This window comes from Spinacia oleracea, chromosome 4 (assembly GCF_020520425.1).
Source record: "Spinacia oleracea cultivar Varoflay chromosome 4, BTI_SOV_V1, whole genome shotgun sequence".
Taxonomy (NCBI): Eukaryota; Viridiplantae; Streptophyta; class Magnoliopsida; order Caryophyllales; family Amaranthaceae; genus Spinacia; species Spinacia oleracea.
Window position 1 is genome coordinate 52,381,097 of NC_079490.1, and position 19,153 is coordinate 52,400,249.

General features: G+C 36.7%; 1 protein-coding gene across 1 annotated transcript; it reads left to right on the forward strand.

Moving 5' to 3' along the window:
• Window positions 1-13,153: 13,153 nt before the first annotated feature.
• LOC110791132 (AT-hook motif nuclear-localized protein 19-like) lies at window positions 13,154-14,880 on the forward strand. Its single transcript, XM_021995889.2, has one exon. It carries the CDS (start codon window positions 13,591-13,593, stop codon window positions 14,506-14,508), a length of 918 nt encoding a protein of 305 aa, XP_021851581.2. The 5' UTR covers window positions 13,154-13,590; the 3' UTR covers window positions 14,509-14,880.
• The last annotated feature ends 4,273 nt before the right edge of the window (window positions 14,881-19,153 follow it).

The following is a 19,153-nucleotide window of genomic DNA, read 5'->3' on the forward strand; positions in this document are numbered from 1 at the left end:
TTATTTAAGAGATAATTGGGTGTTTATTTATAATACATTGAGCGTACGTTATAGATCTCGTTATGATTGGATTTATTTAACTGTGAGTTAAACTATATGGTAGGTTTAGTAACACGATTAGTGTGAGATATGTAGAGTGTGGTTAGCAACATGTTTTTTGTAAGATGTGTAGAATTTGATATCATAAAAAGGAGGGAGAACAGTTGGATTTATGATAGAGTAGATGGACGCTACCTTAATAAGCTCGAGTTTTTCAGTGGGATTGGAGAGTTCGCTTAGTTTTGTAAAGACCATCCAACTTTCAACATGAAAAAATATGATGCCCATGTCGGCCCCCAGTGTAACATAAGTTTTCATGATGTCGAAACAGTTAACGTACATTTGTACAAGAAAAGGGTTTGTTCGTGATTACTTTGAATGGATATGTCACACATAAAGTTTAGGAGAGTCCTCGCACGCCTATTCAATCATCAAATTGTTAGGTTATGATACATATGACAATTCATAAATCATGCGGAAAAACCATTTAGCCAGGAATACATATTATTTACACATAATCATATAGCATAGTTTAGATGCATACTCTTTGTTGCGTGCCTTCCCTAGCTGCGCCCGAACCGAACAAGAACAAGTCTTTAGGACTCCAAGTGTCGTCCCTCCGTAGATAGTCCACAGTACGTCCGGATCCGCCTTAAGATTAACCAACTAGAATCGCCCTTAAGGTACTAAAGATTTTCGGCACTTATGGTCAAGAAATGTGTCTGAATTTTCTCTCAAAAACTCACTTTTGAATACTTGAATAATCTCTGAAAATATGTGACCCTAGGCACTTATTTATAGAGTTATGGAAAGGGTTTTGGAATCCTATTAGGATACTAATTTATTTAATTATAACCCTACTAGGACTCTAATTAAATAATCATTATCTAATAGTTTTAGGATTTAATCACACTTCGAATCCTGATTGCTTCAGGATTCCCGCACAAGCAATGCACGAGCACTGTACACCTGCGCAAGCCTTGCGGCCCACGCTAGGCGCACAGCGCTCGGCCCACTGCTGTGCTCCGCGCGCGCGCCCAAGCCCTTGGCTGGGCCTGGCCTTGTGCTGGGCCTGGTCGAGGCTTTGGCGTGCGCTGGTGTGCGTTGGTGTGCGTTGGCTCGCTGGGCGACGGCCTGGCTTCGTGCTGGGCCTTCGTGTAGCGGGCCTCGTCCGATGCTAATTCGTACGATACGCTTCCGATTAAATTCCCGATTCCGGAATTCATTTCCGATACGAACAATATTTAATATTTCCGATTCCGGAATTAATTTCCGTTTCGAACAAATATTTAATATTTCCGTTTCCGGAATTATTTTCCGATTCCGATAATATTTCCGATTCTGACAATATTTCCGTTTCCGGCAATATTTCCGATTCTGGCAATATTTCCATTTCCGATAATATTTTCCGATACGTACCATGTTTCCGTTTCCGGCAACATCTACGACTTGGATAATATTTATATTTCCGATACGATCCATATTTCCGTTTCCGGCAATATCATCGTTTCCGGAGTATTCATTTCTTGCCTGTGACGATCTCAGCTCCCACTGAAACCAAGATCCGTCGATTCCGAATATCCATAGATGGAGTATCTAATGCCATTAAATACTTGATCCGTTTACGTACTATTTGTGTGACCCTACGGGTTCAGTCAAGAGTAAGTTGTGGATTAATATCATTAATTCCACTTGAACTGAAGCGGCCTCTAGCTAGGCATTCAGCTCACTTGATCTCACTGAATTATTAACTTGTTAATTAATACTGAACCGCATTTATTAGACTTAACATAGAATGCATACTTGGACCAAGGGCATTATTTCCTTCAGTCTCCCACTTGTCCTTAGGGACAAGTGTGCATTTCCTAATTCCTTTGTCGCTCGATGCTTGCTCTTGAATATAAGGTAAGAGTTGTCATCCTTATTATGTCCAGAGGTGTTTCTCGGTTTCAGAGTTCAACTGATCAAATAAACAGATAATCATAGCCTATGATTCATCCGAGCACGGCCATGCATTTCACAGTTTCTAGCTCTCCGAGTGGCCTTGTACAACTTTTAAGCATCTCATCCCGATTTATGGGAGGACAATCCCAATCTTGCGATCTTGAGATTAGACTTCGTTTGATAGGTGATTACCTGAGCGTTGCCTTTATAGCCTCCTTTTACGGTGCGACGGTTGGTCAACGTCAAAGCAACCAGTTCTTAAACAAGTAATCTCAAATCACTCAGGTATTGAGGATTTAGTGTCTAATAATTTTAATGAAATTTACTTAAGACAGATTTTCATCTCTTACAGTAAAGTTTCATAGGTCTTGTCCGATACTAGTCTTCCCAAAGTAAGTATCTATGCAAATGATTATGACATTGCCATGTCCACATAGTTCAAGAAACAGAACTACTAGTCATCTTGCATTCTAATCGTCTAACGTTTTCTATGCGTCCAATTTTATAGAAAACTCCGACTAGGGTCCATTTTCAACCTTTGACATTCAAGTTCACTTGATAGACATTTCTTAGTCACAGGACTGGTCCTGACAGTCTATCTTGAATATATCGTCAAATTGAAGGGACTCATCATTTAATAAACCACAAATTAAATGGAAAAATGAATTCTTTTCATTTATTGTGAATGATTAACCAATAATGTTTTACAAAGATTTAAACTCTAAAACTTTAAAACATTAAACAGAGACATCAAAGCCATTCTCCAATATGCTTGATTCCCATAGCTGCAGTGTGCGAGTTGTGCTTCGCCTGCGGCAGAGGTTTAGTCAATGGATCTGATATGTTGTCATCAGTTCCAATTTTGCTTATCTCGACTTCTTTTCTTTCAACGAACTCTCGTAGAAGGTGAAATCTACGAAGTACATGCTTGACTCTCTGGTGGTGTCTAGGCTCCTTTGCCTGTGCAATAGCTCCGTTATTGTCACAATACAGGGCTATTGGTCCTTTAATGGAGGGGACTACACCAAGTTCTCCTATGAACTTCTTTAGCCATATAGCTTCCTTTGCTGCTTCATGTGCAGCAATGTACTCCGCTTCAGTTGTAGAATCCGCAATGGTGCTTTGCTTAGCACTTTTCCAGCTTACTGCTCCTCCGTTGAGGCAGAAGACAAACCCAGACTGTGATCTGAAATCATCTTTGTCGGTTTGGAAACTTGCGTCCGTATAGCCTTTAACAATTAATTCATCATCTCCACCATAGACCAGGAAGTCATCTTTGTGCCTTTTCAGGTACTTCAGAATGTTCTTGGCAGCAGTCCAATGCGCCTCTCCTGGGTCTGACTGGTATCTTCTCGTAGCACTGAGTGCGTACGCAACATCCGGGCGTGTACATATCATAGCATACATTATTGAACCAATCAATGATGCATATGGAATCCCATTCATTCGTCTATGCTCATAAAGTGTTTTTGGGCACTGAGTCTTGCTTAGAGTCATTCCATGAGATATGGGTAGGTAGCCTCGCTTGGAGTCCGCCATCTTGAACCTATCAAGCACCTTATTGATATAAGTGCTTTGACTAAGTCCAATCATCCTTTTAGATCTATCTCTGTAAATCTTGATGCCCAATATGTACTGTGCTTCTCCTAGATCCTTCATCGAAAAACATTTCCCAAGCCAAATCTTGACAGAGTTTAACATAGGAATGTCATTTCCGATAAGTAATATGTCGTCGACATCTAATACTAGGAAGGCAATTTTGCTCCCACTGACCTTCTTGTATACACAAGATTCGTCTGCGTTCTTGATGAAACCAAAGTCACTGACTGCTTCATCAAAACGTATATTCCAGCTCCTGGATGCCTGCTTTAATCCGTAGATTGACTTCTTTAGCTTGCATACCTTTTTAGCATTCTTTGGATCCTCAAAACCTTCAGGCTGTGTCATAAACACAGTTTCTGTTAAAACGCCGTTTAAGAAAGCAGTTTTGACATCCATCTGCCATATTTCGTAATCGTAATATGCAGCGATTGCTAACATTATCCGAATAGACTTTAGCATTGCAACTGGTGAAAAGGTTTCATCGTAATCCACACCGTGGACTTGCCTGTAACCTTTTGCAACCAATCTAGCTTTGAAAACTTCAAGTTTCCCATCCTTGTCCTTTTTCAGTTTGAAAACCCATTTGCTTCCAATGGCTTGGTAGCCATCTGGAAAATCGACCAAATCCCATACTTGTTTTCAGACATGGAATCTAATTCAGATTGCATGGCTTCTTGCCATTGCTTGGAGCTAGGGCTCGTCATAGCTTGTTTGTAAGTCGCAGGTTCATCACTTTCAAGTAATAGAACGTCATAGCTCTCGTTCGTCAAAATACCTAAGTACCTTTCCGGTTGAGATCTATATCTTTGCGATCTACGCGGGGTAACATTTCTAGATTGACCATGATTCTCACCAGATTCTTCTAAAGATCTCTGAGTTTCATCCTGAATGTCATCTTGAGCATTCTCTAGAGTTTGTTGTTCGACTCGAATTTCTTCGAGGTCTACTTTTCTCCCACTTGTCATTTTGGAAATGTGATCTTTCTCCAAAAAGACACCATCTCGAGCAACAAACACCTTGTTCTCAGATGTATTGTAGAAGTAATACCCCTTTGTTTCCTTTTGATAGCCCACAAGGATACATTTGTCAGATTTTGGATGAAGTTTGTCTGAAATTAATCGTTTGACGTATACTTCACATCCCCAAATCTTAAGAAAAGACACATTTGGAGGCTTTCCAAACCATAATTCGTATGGAGTCTTTTCGACAGCTTTAGACGGAGCTCTATTTATAGTGAGTGCAGCTGTATTTAGTGCATGTCCCCAAAATTCTAATGGAAGTTCGGCCTGACCCATCATTGACCTGACCATGTCTAGCAAGGTTCTGTTCCTCCGTTCCGACACACCGTTCCATTGTGGTGTTCCTGGAGGAGTCAATTCTGATAGAATTCCACATTCTTTCAGATGGTCATCAAATTCATAGCTCAGATATTCACCGCCTCTATCAGACCGCAGTGCCTTAATCTTCTTGCCTAATTGATTCTCTACTTCACTCTGAAATTCCTTGAATTTGTCAAAGGATTCAGACTTATGCTTCATTAGGTAGACATAACCATACCTACTGAAGTCATCAGTGAAAGTGATAAAGTAGCTGAAACCACCTCTAGCATTTGTACTCATTGGTCCACATACATCTGTATGGATTAAACCCAATAGTTCATTTGCTCTTTCTCCAACTTTAGAGAAAGGTTGCTTTGTCATTTTGCCAAGTAAACATGATTCGCATTTACCATAATCTTCTAAGTCAAATGGTTCTAGAATTCCTCCCTTTTGAAGTCTTTCTAAGCGTTTCAAGTTTATATGGCCTAATCGACAATGCCACAGATAGGTGAGATCTGAATCATCCTTTTTGGCCTTTTTGGTATTTATGTTATATACTTGTTTGTCGTGATCTAATAAATAAAGTCCATTGACTAATCTAGCAGATCCATAAAACATCTCTTTAAAATAAAACGAACAACTATTGTCTTTTATTAAAAAGAAAAATCCCTTAGCATCTAAGCAAGAAACTGAAATGATGTTTTTAGTAAGACTTGGAACATGGAAACATTCTTCCAGTTCCAAAACTAGCCCGGAGGGCAACGACAAATAGTAAGTTCCTACAGCTAATGCAGCAATCCGTGCTCCATTTCCTACTCGTAGGTCGACTTCACCCTTGCTTAACTTTCTACTTCTTCTTAGTCCCTGTGGATTGGAACATAAGTGTGAGCCACAACCTGTATCTAATACCCAAGAAGTTGAATTAGCAAGTATACAGTCTATAACGAAAATACCTGAAGATGGAACGACTGTTCCGTTCTTCTGATCTTCCTTTAGCTTCAAGCAATCTCTCTTCCAATGCCCCTTCTTCTTGCAGTAGAAGCATTCGGATTCAGAAGTGGGTTGACTGACCTTCCTCTTTACAGATTTGGCGCCAGTTTGCTTAGTTGGGCTGGCCTTGTCTCCACCTTTCTTAGCATTCCTCTTCTTTCCAGATTTCTTGAACTTGCCCCCACGCACCATAAGCACATCCTGCTTATCACTTTTGAGCGTCTTTTCAGCGGTCTTCAGCATACCGTGAAGCTCAGTGAGCGTTTTGTCCAGACTATTCATACTGTAGTTCAGTTTGAACTGAACATACCCGCTATGAAGAGAATGGAGGATGGTGTCTATAGCCATTTCCTGAGAAAATTGCTGATCCAGCCGACTCATATTCTCAATGAGTCCAATCATTTTGAGAACATGTGGACTTACGGGCTCGCCTTTCTTAAGCTTGGTCTCAAGAATTTGCCTATGAGTCTCGAATCTTTCGACTCGAGCCAGATCTTGGAACATGTTCTTCAACTCACTGATGATTGTGAAAGCATCTGAGTTGATGAACGTTTTCTGCAGATCCGCACTCATGGTGGCGAGCATTAGACATTTCACATCCTTGTTGGCATCAATCCAACGATTGAGGGCTGCCTGAGTGACCCCGTCGCCTGCGGCTTCGGGCATCGCCTCATCTAGGACATACTCCTTTTCTTCCTGCATAAGAACTATTTGCAAGTTTCTTTGCCAGTCAAGGAAGTTTTTCCCGTTCAACTTCTCCTTTTCGAGAATTGATCGAATGTTGAATGAATTGTTGTTTGCCATATTAAAAAACTACAATTGAAAAGAATAAACAAATAAATAACCATTCACAGTTTCTCTTAATAAACTTAAATCCTAGCATACATGCATAATTCAATGTTTATTAAGCATTTTATTCAAGTTATGTGTTCCGGCAGGTGTGAATAAAATGATTCCAAGATCCTAAAATCATTGAAGAACTAAGCACAGTTTGTCGACTTAATCCTAAAACATCTTAGGTAAGCAAAAGCCTTTTGCTAATAGTCTAGAAACTATTCTTGGTTGATAGGTACGTCTAAGAACTTATTAGGTAAACCTATCGATTTTGCCACGACATAAAAGGACTCCTTACTTATATCGTTGAGTTTCACCAAAACTAACATGTACTCACAATTATTTGTGTACCTTGCCCCTTTAGGACCAATAAGTAACACCTCGCTGAGCGAAAACTATTACTAGATTGATGTAAAGGATATCCAAGCAAGTGTATATTTTGGCATGGCACCTTTTAACTCAATTTTTAAGTTTGGAACTTAAGGCTCTTACTATGTTGGTTAGATTTTAAGTGAACTAAAAATCCTTAATCATGCAACATAATCAAGCCGTAATCTTATGCATAATTAAGACATATTTAAAGCAATAAATAACTTAAAGCATGCATAAGATCAATGTGATCTAGTATGGCCCGACTTCATCTTGAAGCTTTGACTTCAAAGTCCGTCTTGAAAATCTCCGTGGGAGGCACCATTTTCTTCAAATAGGATAAGCTATAATTAAAACTAATTACAACTATTTGATGGTACGCAGACCATATTTGAATTGAAAAACAACTTTGGTAATTTAGACCAATTACATTCAAATTAATGGTACGCAGACCATATTTTCTATCCTATTTGGGCCATACTAGTCACTTCATAACCTGCAAAACAGTACATATACAATATATACCATTCACCCATTCATTATCATGAATGGCCCACATAGCTGGTTAGTTAAACACATTATGCATCACGTAAACATTTGCAGCAATTGATCAAGGGCACCAATAATCTACCAATTATTCAGTCCTTATTAATTCTAATCAAGTTATTTTAACCTTAAGGATTTGTAGACCTAATCAAGAGTTTATGACTAAAAGGGCTCCCACTTAAACCAATAAATTCGTATGCTTTACTAATTTTAAACATAAAATGTATTTCTAGTCTAACCGGAAACATACAAATTTAATTAAAATTTAAAGCTCATATGAATTTATAATTGAATCCAAAAAGTTTAATTTAATTTCAGTCGTATTTAAATTAATTCATGATTTTAATTTTAGTAAAATAATTAGAATAAATTGAATTTATTATAATAACAATATTCAAAATTAAAATCCAATAATTTAAATTATTAATTTTAAAATTAATTAAAATTACGTAAACTGAAAATTTCAAATTAAACATTCAAAACGATCCAATCGCAACGCAAACACCCTACGCATCGCACGCCCATGGGCCGCACGCACACAGCCATCGCTGGCCATGTGCGCGCAGCCCATGCGCTCGTCGCATAGCTGCTGCATCTTCCCATCGCAAGCCATCGCACAAGTGGTGCTCGCTGCGCGCGCGCCAGCGCTCGACGCACGCGAGCCATCGCTCGCTGTGCGCGCTCGCAAGCGCTTGCTGCGCGCGCTCCAGCGCTTGATGCACGCGAGCAATTGCGCGCTGCGCGCGATCAGCGCTGGGCGCAGCGCTCGTGGCACGCGAGCTTGCGCTCGCTGCGCGCGAGGCTGCGCGCGCTTGCGCGAGGCAGTGCGCGTTGTGGCGCAGCTCGCTTGCTGCCCACACGCGACTGCCATGCCTTGCCTTCGCCCATGCCCATTCATCCATAGCTCGTGGCCCACGACACGAGGCAAGGCTGCTGCCTTGTGCTCGTGCACCATGCCCCTGCTCATTGCATTCGTGCCGCACGGGCGACGAGCTCCCTTGCTCGTCGTCGCATGCCCGCACTATACAACACCCCTTAAGGGTAACACGAAGCGTCCATTGCTTTGTGCGTGCAAGTTATATGAACGAATCGCATAAAAATTTAAAATTTATATTTAAAATTAATGACAAATTAATAAATAATATTAATTTCATAATTTTAGGGCGAAAAATCGAAAATTTATTATTCAATTGATTTCCGATTATTATGGATTCAAGCCTAGGTCATAAAAATTTAAAATTTATCATAAATTTACAATTTTTATGGTGGTTTTTAATCATAGGTTTCTAATTAAATTATAATTAATTATGAAAATCAACTTAATTCTAAATTATTCTAATTTTCAACAAATTAATCATAATTACAAATTAGATTGCATAATTAACAAGGATAGGCATTCAAATTTGTTAAACATATACAGTAGGTCAATCAAAAATTCAAGATTTATCAACAAGAATCGCAAATATTTAATTTCACATCTTAAATTTACGAAATTTTGCATTCGAAAAACTAAAACCTCCGAAAAGTCATAGTTAGGCTTCGAATTTGAGAATTCTGGGTTCGGCAGAAAAAAAGTATTTTTGTCAAAATTTTAGAATGCCTTTTACATGCGGAATTGACACAAAAATCACTCGATTTGGATGAGTAACGAAAAAACTGCCGAAAAACTGCGTACGTATAATTAAATAAACGCAATTTGCAATTAATTAGCAATTACGAAAATTAATCACCCCTTTTAATTCTTGCAAATTTGTAATATTTAACCATGTTCATGCAATTGGATTATGAAAATAATAAGAGGCTCGTGATACCACTGTTAGGTTATAATACATATGACAATTCATAAATCATGCGGAAAAACCATTTAGCCAGGAATACATATTATTTACACATAATCATATAGCATAGTTTAGATGCATACTCTTTGTTGCGTGCCTTCCCTAGCTGCGCCCGAACCGAACAAGAACAAGTCTTTAGGACTCCAAGTGTCGTCCCTCCGTAGATAGTCCACAGTACGTCCGGATCCGCCTTAAGATTAACCAACTAGAATCGCCCTTAAGGTACTAAAGATTTTCGGCACTTATGGTCAAGAAATGTGTCTGAATTTTCTCTCAAAAACTCACTTTTGAATACTTGAATAATCTCTGAAAATATGTGACCCTAGGCACTTATTTATAGAGTTATGGAAAGGGTTTTGGAATCCTATTAGGATACTAATTTATTTAATTATAACCCTACTAGGACTCTAATTAAATAATCATTATCTAATAGTTTTAGGATTTAATCACACTTCGAATCCTGATTGCTTCAGGATTCCCGCACAAGCAATGCACGAGCACTGTACACCCGCGCAAGCCTTGCGGCCCACGCTAGGCGCACAGCGCTCGGCCCACTGCTGTGCTCCGCGCGCGCGCCCAAGGCCTTGGCTGGGCCTGGCCTTGCGCTGGGCCTGGTCGAGGCTTTGGCGTGCGCTGGTGTGCGTTGGCTCGCTGGGCGGCGGCTTGGCTTCGTGCTGGGCCTTCGTCTAGCGGGCCTCGTCCGATGCTAATTCGTACGATACGCTTCCGATTAAATTCCCGATTCCGGAATTCATTTCCGATACGAACAATATTTAATATTTCCGATTCCGGAATTAATTTCCGTTTCGAACAAATATTTAATATTTCCGTTTCCGGAATTATTTTCCGATTCCGATAATATTTCCGATTCTGACAATATTTCCGTTTCCGGCAATATTTCCGATTCTGGCAATATTTCCATTTCCGATAATATTTTCCGATACGTACCATGTTTCCGTTTCCGGCAACATCTACGACTTGGATAATATTTATATTTCCGATACGATCCATATTTCCGTTTCCGGCAATATCATCGTTTCCGGAGTATTCATTTCTTGCCTGTGACGATCTCAGCTCCCACTGAAACCAAGATCCGTCGATTCCGAATATCCATAGATGGAGTATCTAATGCCATTAAATACTTGATCCGTTTACGTACTATTTGTGTGACCCTACGGGTTCAGTCAAGAGTAAGCTGTGGATTAATATCATTAATTCCACTTGAACTGAAGCGGCCTCTAGCTAGGCATTCAGCTCACTTGATCTCACTGAATTATTAACTTGTTAATTAATACTGAACCGCATTTATTAGACTTAACATAGAATGCATACTTGGACCAAAGGCATTATTTCCTTCACAAATCCATATCGGGATATGGTTAGGAAAATTCAGTTGAAGAAGAACCAAATGATAAAGTTAAGAAGTTTTTTATCTTCTAAATGCATCTGGAGATCTATTAAATGTAGAGTATTCTATGGGAACTCCCATACTGGAAGGATTTAATTTTCTTATTTATCACAACCTAGATGTCATTGAAAAGAACTCTTTTTACCAACTCATTAATACTATGATGGATGTGAAAGGACACACCTCGGACACCATATATTAGTGCAAGGAAAGACTTGGCACGTTATTTAAACAATTGATATTTTGCCGACTATAAATAGTTTGTCGGCAAAAATAACGACCATGTATTCACAGTTGGTATTTTACCGACTGCTATAACAGGCATTAATGTTTTTTGCCAATGGTAAAATTTACTGACTATTTTACCGACTGTATCATAGTCGGTATATTTGTCCAAATATCAACAAAAGACACCGACTACCCCTTACTGACTATTAACGATCGGTAAATTTTTTTTACCAACTGCTTTAAGAAATTTACCGATCATTATTGACAGACGATGATGATTCATTTTCTTGTAGCGTCAGTGTTTCATCGATCACTCTACCCATTTTCGCTAGAACATTTTGTAATTCAGTTAACTTATCAGTTTCAAATACCCGGACTTGTGATCGTATCCAGACTACATCATTTGTTCTCTTTCTTTGTGAAAATAAAACTTTAACATAAGTAAAAACAAGGTTATGTAAATAAAATGTTAATAGTATCTCGAATGTGACAACTAACTAAATAAATTATAACAATTGATATGTACAATTCAATTATCAAATGTGCTAGCCCTCTATGTTTTTCTCTATTCTTTAATCATTTGTGGTCTGAAATTAATTAATTAATCAGTAACTTTCATATAAAACTGTCTTATTGAAAGGATCAATTTAATTACTTAACTAATTGATTTCAGCGCTTAACTAATTAGTTTCAGTGCTTAACTAATTGATTTCATTACTTAACTTATATGATACCAATGTGAACTTTTATGTAAGACCTACTTATATAAAAGTTTGTATTAATTAAAATATAAAACATTTTACTAAAACACAATTTAACACAATCCACTAAATGATTACGTACGTATCTAATATGCTACAATTTCTTAATCAGTTATCTATTCATTAAACCTACAATCCCAAAATTCTATAATAAAATTTAAATCCATGTCTTGATCCCAAGGAAATAATATAACTATGATCTAGCACACCCTAATTTACAAAATACTACTCTCTCCGTTTCTTTTTGTTTGTTACGTTTGGACTTTTGCACGTTTATTAACGTATAATAAAGATTCTTTTACTTTTTTATTAAAAAAATAAACCCAAGTAAAACCTCAATCCACTAATCATTACAACAACCAATAAGATTGTTTTGTTTATCAAAATGAACCAATAATGGAAAAGCACGAAGATTGATAACTTAATATACTTGGAAAATTGTAAAGAAATTTAATGAGTTGAAAAAATTGGACCAATTAAAATTAAAAGATGGCACAAAAAATAATAGTATAATAAGTTTATAAAAGGAAAGATTCTCACACGTAACAAACATTGTGAAACACCATAAAAGGAATACTACCTCCGTTTCAAAAAGATCTTTACAGTTACTATTTGCACGAACTTCAATGCAATATTTAACTACTAATATATCTAATTTCGTATGTGAAAAAATTATAAAAATTTGATATTCTGAAAATGCATCCCGATACCAATCTAACAAGATCTTACATATAACGTTTTGATGTATATAATGGTGAGAATTCACGGTCAAAGTTTTTATACTTTAGACACATTTTCCAAAGCGTAAAGAACTTTCTGAAACGGAGGAAGTACGTAACAAACAAAAAGAAAGGGAGGGAGTAAAAATTAACCAATCAATCATTACCCAACATCAAATTTAAATAAAATCATATAATAATATTAATACGGAGTACTATATATTCTTAAATCCAACATAAAATTCGATCTGCTTTTATTACAAAAATTAGGCTTTTATTTTGTATTTTTAATTTCCCCCTTCCGTTGAGATGTCGGGGTGAGAGAAAACGACGTGCGCACCACTTCCTCACCCGCACGCGACCCTATTCTCAAAATTTTGGTCCATTCTCCTTTTTTTTTTTCTCCCTCCTCCGAGAGAAAAACAAAAAAAAACCCTAATTTCTTTTTACTTAGCTGGAAAACATAGTACGAAAAAAAGTCAGAAAATTTAGAAATTAAAAAAATAATAGATGATTGTTTTATTGCCTTCACCTCAAGGTTTCCCATAACCTTGACATAACAAGCATTCTTCTTGCTGCTCCTATTTCTAAAACCAACACAAATATTTTAGGTTATTACCAAAAAAAAAAAAGAGAGAGAGGGTGAGAAAAAAGAAAAGAAAAGAAACGCCAAAGTAAACTTGCTCTACCACCTGATAAGCAGGAAGACTTTGCAACTGATCCTATGATATATTTATTTATATATATTTAAAGGGGTGGTAGAAGAACAATAAAGAAAGAAAGAGAGAGGAAGTTATTGATGATAATGATGAAGTTGTGTTTTTGATGATTTAATGTAAGCTCAAGTTGTTGTTTTTGTTTTGAGTAGGTAGCTTAGTTTGTTTAGGTTGATTCGAGGAAGATCTAGTTGAAAAGTGATTGAGTATTGGAAGGAAAGTTGGGTGAGGCCGGGTTTTTGATTGATTGAATAATTTTGTGATAGATAGAAGAAAGATGGCGAATCCGTGGTGGACAGGTCAAGTCGGGTTACAAGGTATGGAGTCAAGTTCATCTGGGATGAAGGGCAAACCAGATCTAGGGATTTCAATGGGAGTTGATCATCACCACCTTCATCATGATCATCAGGCAGAAGAGGATGATAGAGAGAATAGTGATGAGCCGAGGGAAGGGGCGGTGGAAGCGCCTAATAGACGTCCTCGTGGTCGTCCTCCCGGGTCTAAGAACAAGCCTAAGCCGCCTATTTTTGTTACTCGTGATAGTCCTAACGCACTCCGTTCGCATGTTATGGAGGTGGCGGGTGGAGCTGATGTTGCTGAGAGTATTGCTAACTTTGCCCGCCGACGTCAGCGAGGTGTCTGCGTACTCTCCGCCGCAGGCGCTGTCACTGGCGTTACCATCCGCCAGCCCTCGGCGGGGCCAGCCGGGGCGACAGTAGTTGCCCTACATGGTCGTTTTGAGATCTTGTCTCTAACGGGAGCTTTTCTCCCTGGGCCCGCTCCGCCTGGCTCCACTGGCCTTACCGTCTACTTAGCCGGCGGCCAGGGCCAAGTAGTAGGTGGTAGTGTCGTGGGGCCACTTATTGCTTCCGGACCTGTCATGGTTATCGCCGCCACGTTCTCCAACGCCACCTACGAGCGACTCCCGTTAGAGGAGCAAGAAGACGAACAACCCGGACAACTTACAGCTGGCGCATCAGGATCCCCACCAGGACAACACCAACAACCACAACAACAACAACAACAACAACAACATGGTATGGGAGGAGATCCATCTTCTGCCCTAGGAATGTACAATTTACCTCCTAACTTACTGCCAAACGGCGGGGGAGCAAGTGGTGGTGGAAGCGGTGGAGGACAACTTAATCATGAAGCTTATGGATGGAATCATGGCGGTCGCCCTCCTCCTTTTTAAAAAGGTCTACAATTAATGATCACCTTCAAGACATAGATGTATTGGTTAATTCTCAGGTAAATTAGTCATCTCAATGATATGATGCACTATTTGTATGATTTGGTGTTAATTTGTAGTGAGAGAAAGATAGAGACGAAGGAATGATAAAGAGGGTTTTTAGACATGAAAAAAGGGAAAGGGTTCATTATGCTCTCTTGTTAAGTGGTGATGAATGATGATGATTATGGTGGGTTTTTTTATTTCTGTAAATTAAAATGTTTCTCTAAATCCTAGACTAGGGTTCAGCTTTTAATTACATGTTATCTCACAAAATAATTTTTAAAAATATGTCTCTCCGTGTTTTTTAATTTAATTTGTTTTCCTTTTTGTATGCATCAAAACTCTCATAACGTTTAGCTTCTTTTGATTTGATTAATAATTTGAAAATATTAATAAAGTGTTACTGGTAAGAATCCTTCATAGATCGAAGCAATATTAGCATGGGAGTGCTCAAAATTCTTAAATGCTTGTCTTCTTGTCTTTCTCATTATTTTTTGTGTTTTGAATATTTCCTGAAAATCTGAGAATTTCGTATAAATCATTAATTAATCCATATGCACTTAATTTCATGACTCCCTTGCTATCTAGGTAATGTTAATTACGGAGTGGAGTATTTGATAATTAATTTGTATTATTTTTTTTTTTTTTTTGGTAAAATGAACATTTTTCTGATTTTATTACTTCGTACATAATTTTATATTTTTTTTAAGTATTTTTTTAGTACTTCTATAATAATTTGCTGACATTGTTCTTTCCCTTCTTTATTTACTCCATCATATCATATGACTTAAAGATTACCTTAATAAAATAACAAAAATCATAATTAAATATTAGATTTGCATCATCCACCATCTTTTTTCTACTCCATAAATATCTCAAAATAATATGTTAATCTTGATTTTAATATACATGACAAACCTAACTCACTTTGTTATTATCATTATCTTTTTCTATTCAACTGAATGTATAAAAACTGTCAATGTTTTCAGCTCGTTTGATTCTGTGTTAGCTAATTGTTTGTTTTGAGCAAATAATAAGTTTATTCTTATATGGTTGATATTGCTCAAACTCTACATTGTAGAGTTATTTTAAAACTCTAGAGAATCCAAAATCGCGTAGTACTTTATTTGTATTTTCTTATTGACTATTGTTTGAGATTTCGGTCCAATTTGATTCCTTTCTTACATATTTGACCGTAAATTTGTACTCCTATGTTTTAAACTCATCTAACATACTTTACTACTCCGTACAATGTTCAGATCATTAGATTAAAAACTAGAGTTTCACATATCAATATTTTAGGATTTGGTGGATGATAAAAAAAAATCATGATATGGTCCGTCCTTTTTCAAGATTTATCGGCCTACACTCATATATATACCTAACAGTGGCGATACTAGTAAATTTGTGTTAAGGGTTCGAAAATTTTAAATATAAGTCATATTTTTTTGAGCAAAATGTACATTAAATATTTTATTGATTTTTGGGTGTATATAGCTTATTTTATTGATAGGTACTCCATAAAATAAAATAATATTAAAAAATTGAAAACAAAATGAATAAAACAAAATTCAATCTAAACCCAAAAATCTGGGCTGAATCTAATCTAATATATATGTACTAGTCTTATATGTACGCTATGCGTGCGAGATTACATATTATCTTTATTCTATAATACAATAGTACTACGCATCCCTCTTATTTCGTATCACCTCTAATGCGCCCTTATTAGAAAATAAACTTTCTCTCTCTGATTTGTATATTTTGATTATGAACGACTCGAGGGATGGCTACCCTCGAAAAGAAAGAAATACCCTCTATGTTATTTAAGCATAACTATTAATGAAAATACCCCATTAATGTAACCATTAATGTAAATATGTGAGGATTTGTAATCCTTCCGTATCTCATGTAATTAGATAGGTGATTAGCTGTTACCTAAGTTATAGTCTATGATTACGTAGTTTTAGTTTGTATATATGTTGACTTATGTCATTCTCATCAATCAAGGAATATCGTCCAATAATATATATGGCTAAATATGATATAGAGAATATTATACAAAATATACATATAATCTATCGGTCAAATTTAAACTGAAAAAGGTCGGAATACAAATATTCGAAAAATTAAAGCTTCGTGCATGATTTTACACAATTTTATTTTACAATCCCCATTTGATATTTTAAGAGCTTCTAATATTGCACTTCGTATTCGGTTGTCAAACAAAAAGAACGTAAAAATTCTACATGGTTCATTTTTTTATATATTGGTTGATCACATTTAATCTCGCTGTTTTAATTTCGATGGTAGCTGTCCCTCGAGTCGTTCATAATCAAAATATACAAATCAGATAGAGAAAGTTTATTTTCTAATAAGGGCACATTGGAGGTGATGCGAAGTAAGAGGGATACGTAGTACTATCGTATTATAGAATAGAGATAATATATAATCTCGCACGCATCACGTGCATATAATTAAGACTAGTAGAGATATAAAGGAAGCATATTTGCTGAATTATTAAAGCGCTACATATGAAATCTAAGGGTTTCGGCCAATGAAAAAAATAAGATTTCTAATTTATTTTTGAATTTAAAAAATCAAGTGTCACGTAGATAAATGATTAGGTGCCACATAATTATTTTAATAAATTAATTACTAATATATACGACTCCATCCAAAATTAAACACTCTTATTAAAAAATCAGCGCGTCTCCTGTGAGACCAGTCACACCATCAACTTGATGGTGTGACGAGCACGAAACCAATAGCGTACCTCCCCTGAAACTATAAAAAAAAGTAACAGATCTAAACTATAGAAGTAACATACCTAAACTAAAAAAGTACCTCCTCTAAAATTATATAAAAAAAATGTAACATGTCTAAACTATAGAAGCAATGGCGGACCCATGTTGGGGCCAAGGGAGGCACGTGCCACCCCCGGAAAAAAAAAAACTTAAATTCAATATAAGCAATAAAAATTACACTCTATATACAATTACCTCCCACATAGGACATAGAAACTAGTCTTGTTGTAGTGGTTAGCTAACCAAATAATAGTTAGAGCCTCTTGGTTTTGAGGGATCTGGCTTCGAATCCCTTCAAGGCAGCCTTCTTCCCCTTTTTTATTTTCCTCTTTCTTTTAAACGTTTTTCCTAAAAAATTCATTGTTTGTATTTTAATTTTTTTAGCTTCTTAAATTTCTAGATAAGTTAAAGAATTTTTTTCTCATCTTTATATTCAGTTGGACTATACTTTAAAAAAAATTCACTCCGACCATAACAAAATAAAATCTATCAATTACTATTCTATGATAATAAAGAATGTCGTTTGATTCTTATATTTTTTTTAAACTTATAGTGAGATCTTTATAAAAAACAAATTGAATTCCTTAAAGGCTCATTTTTGTTTCTCATCCATTTGCACGCACATTTTATTTGTCAGCCTCTTCTTTTTTAAAAATTTTTTCCCCTAAAAAACGTTGTTTTGATTCTTATATTTAGATTTTTTAAAAATTATAGTGATATACTTAAAAAAACTTCTCAAGCAATTTGAACTTTGCGCAATCTCCATCTATATATCGATACACAACACCGTGAAAAATATATTCGTTTTGTAGCTACAAGTTACCCACTTTTCATAACTCTACTCTATTCCAAAACCTACAACAACTATTTTTTTTGCACGGAGTAATATATTTTATAACTCCGAAGTACTTGTCTACTTTTGTGCCACCCCTGACCCAAAATCCTGGGTCCGCCACTATATAGAAGTAACATACCTAAACTAAAAATGCACCTCCCCTAAAACTATTCCGTATAAAAAAAAGTAACATGTCTAAACTATAGAATTAACATACCTAAACTAAAAAATTACCTCATCTAAAATTATATAAAAAAAAGGTAACATGTCTAAACTATAGAAGTAACATACCCAAACTAAAAAATATACCTCCTCTAAAATTATTAAAAAAAGAAAGTAACATGTCTAAACTATAGAAGTAACATACCTAAAATAAGAAGGTATCTCCCCTAAAACTACTTTGTATAAAAAAAGTAACATGTATAAACTATAGAAGTAACATACCTAAACTAAAAAAAAGTACTTCCTCTAAAATTATTTTTAAAAAAAGTAACATGTCTAAACTATAGAAGTAACATACCTAAACAACAACTTTTCGGTAGGACCGCCTTACAGGCGCGTGAAGAAAAAACCGGGTGTGAAACCACGCGCGCGTGGCCTCACGCGCGATATAAGTTGAAATTTTTTCACTCTCCTCTCATTTTTTGCAAACGCTCTCCTCTCATCCTTCTCTCTACCACACAAAATCCTAACCTTCTGCAACACCAAACCTAACCCCTCTGCCCCGCTCTCTCTCTCCTCCAACACTCTCGCCGTCCCCTCCAAAACCATAGCCACCTTCATTCTCTCTTCTCCTTCTCCGATCTGTCCTCTCGCCGCCGTTGCAAGATGCACCACCATGGATTCCGACTGTCTCAGCCTCGACCATGGATTCCGTTTGAGGTTTTAGGTTTTCGGTTTTTTTCCTTTGATTTTTTTGAATTTGCAATTTAGGTTTTTGATTAATTTGGTTGATGTTTTAGAT

What these genes read in the sequence shown, in the direction of transcription:
- LOC110791132 (XM_021995889.2), top strand. Translation starts at nt 13,591, where the DNA reads ATGGCGAATCCGTGGTGGACAGGTCAAGTCGGGTTACAAGGTATGGAG.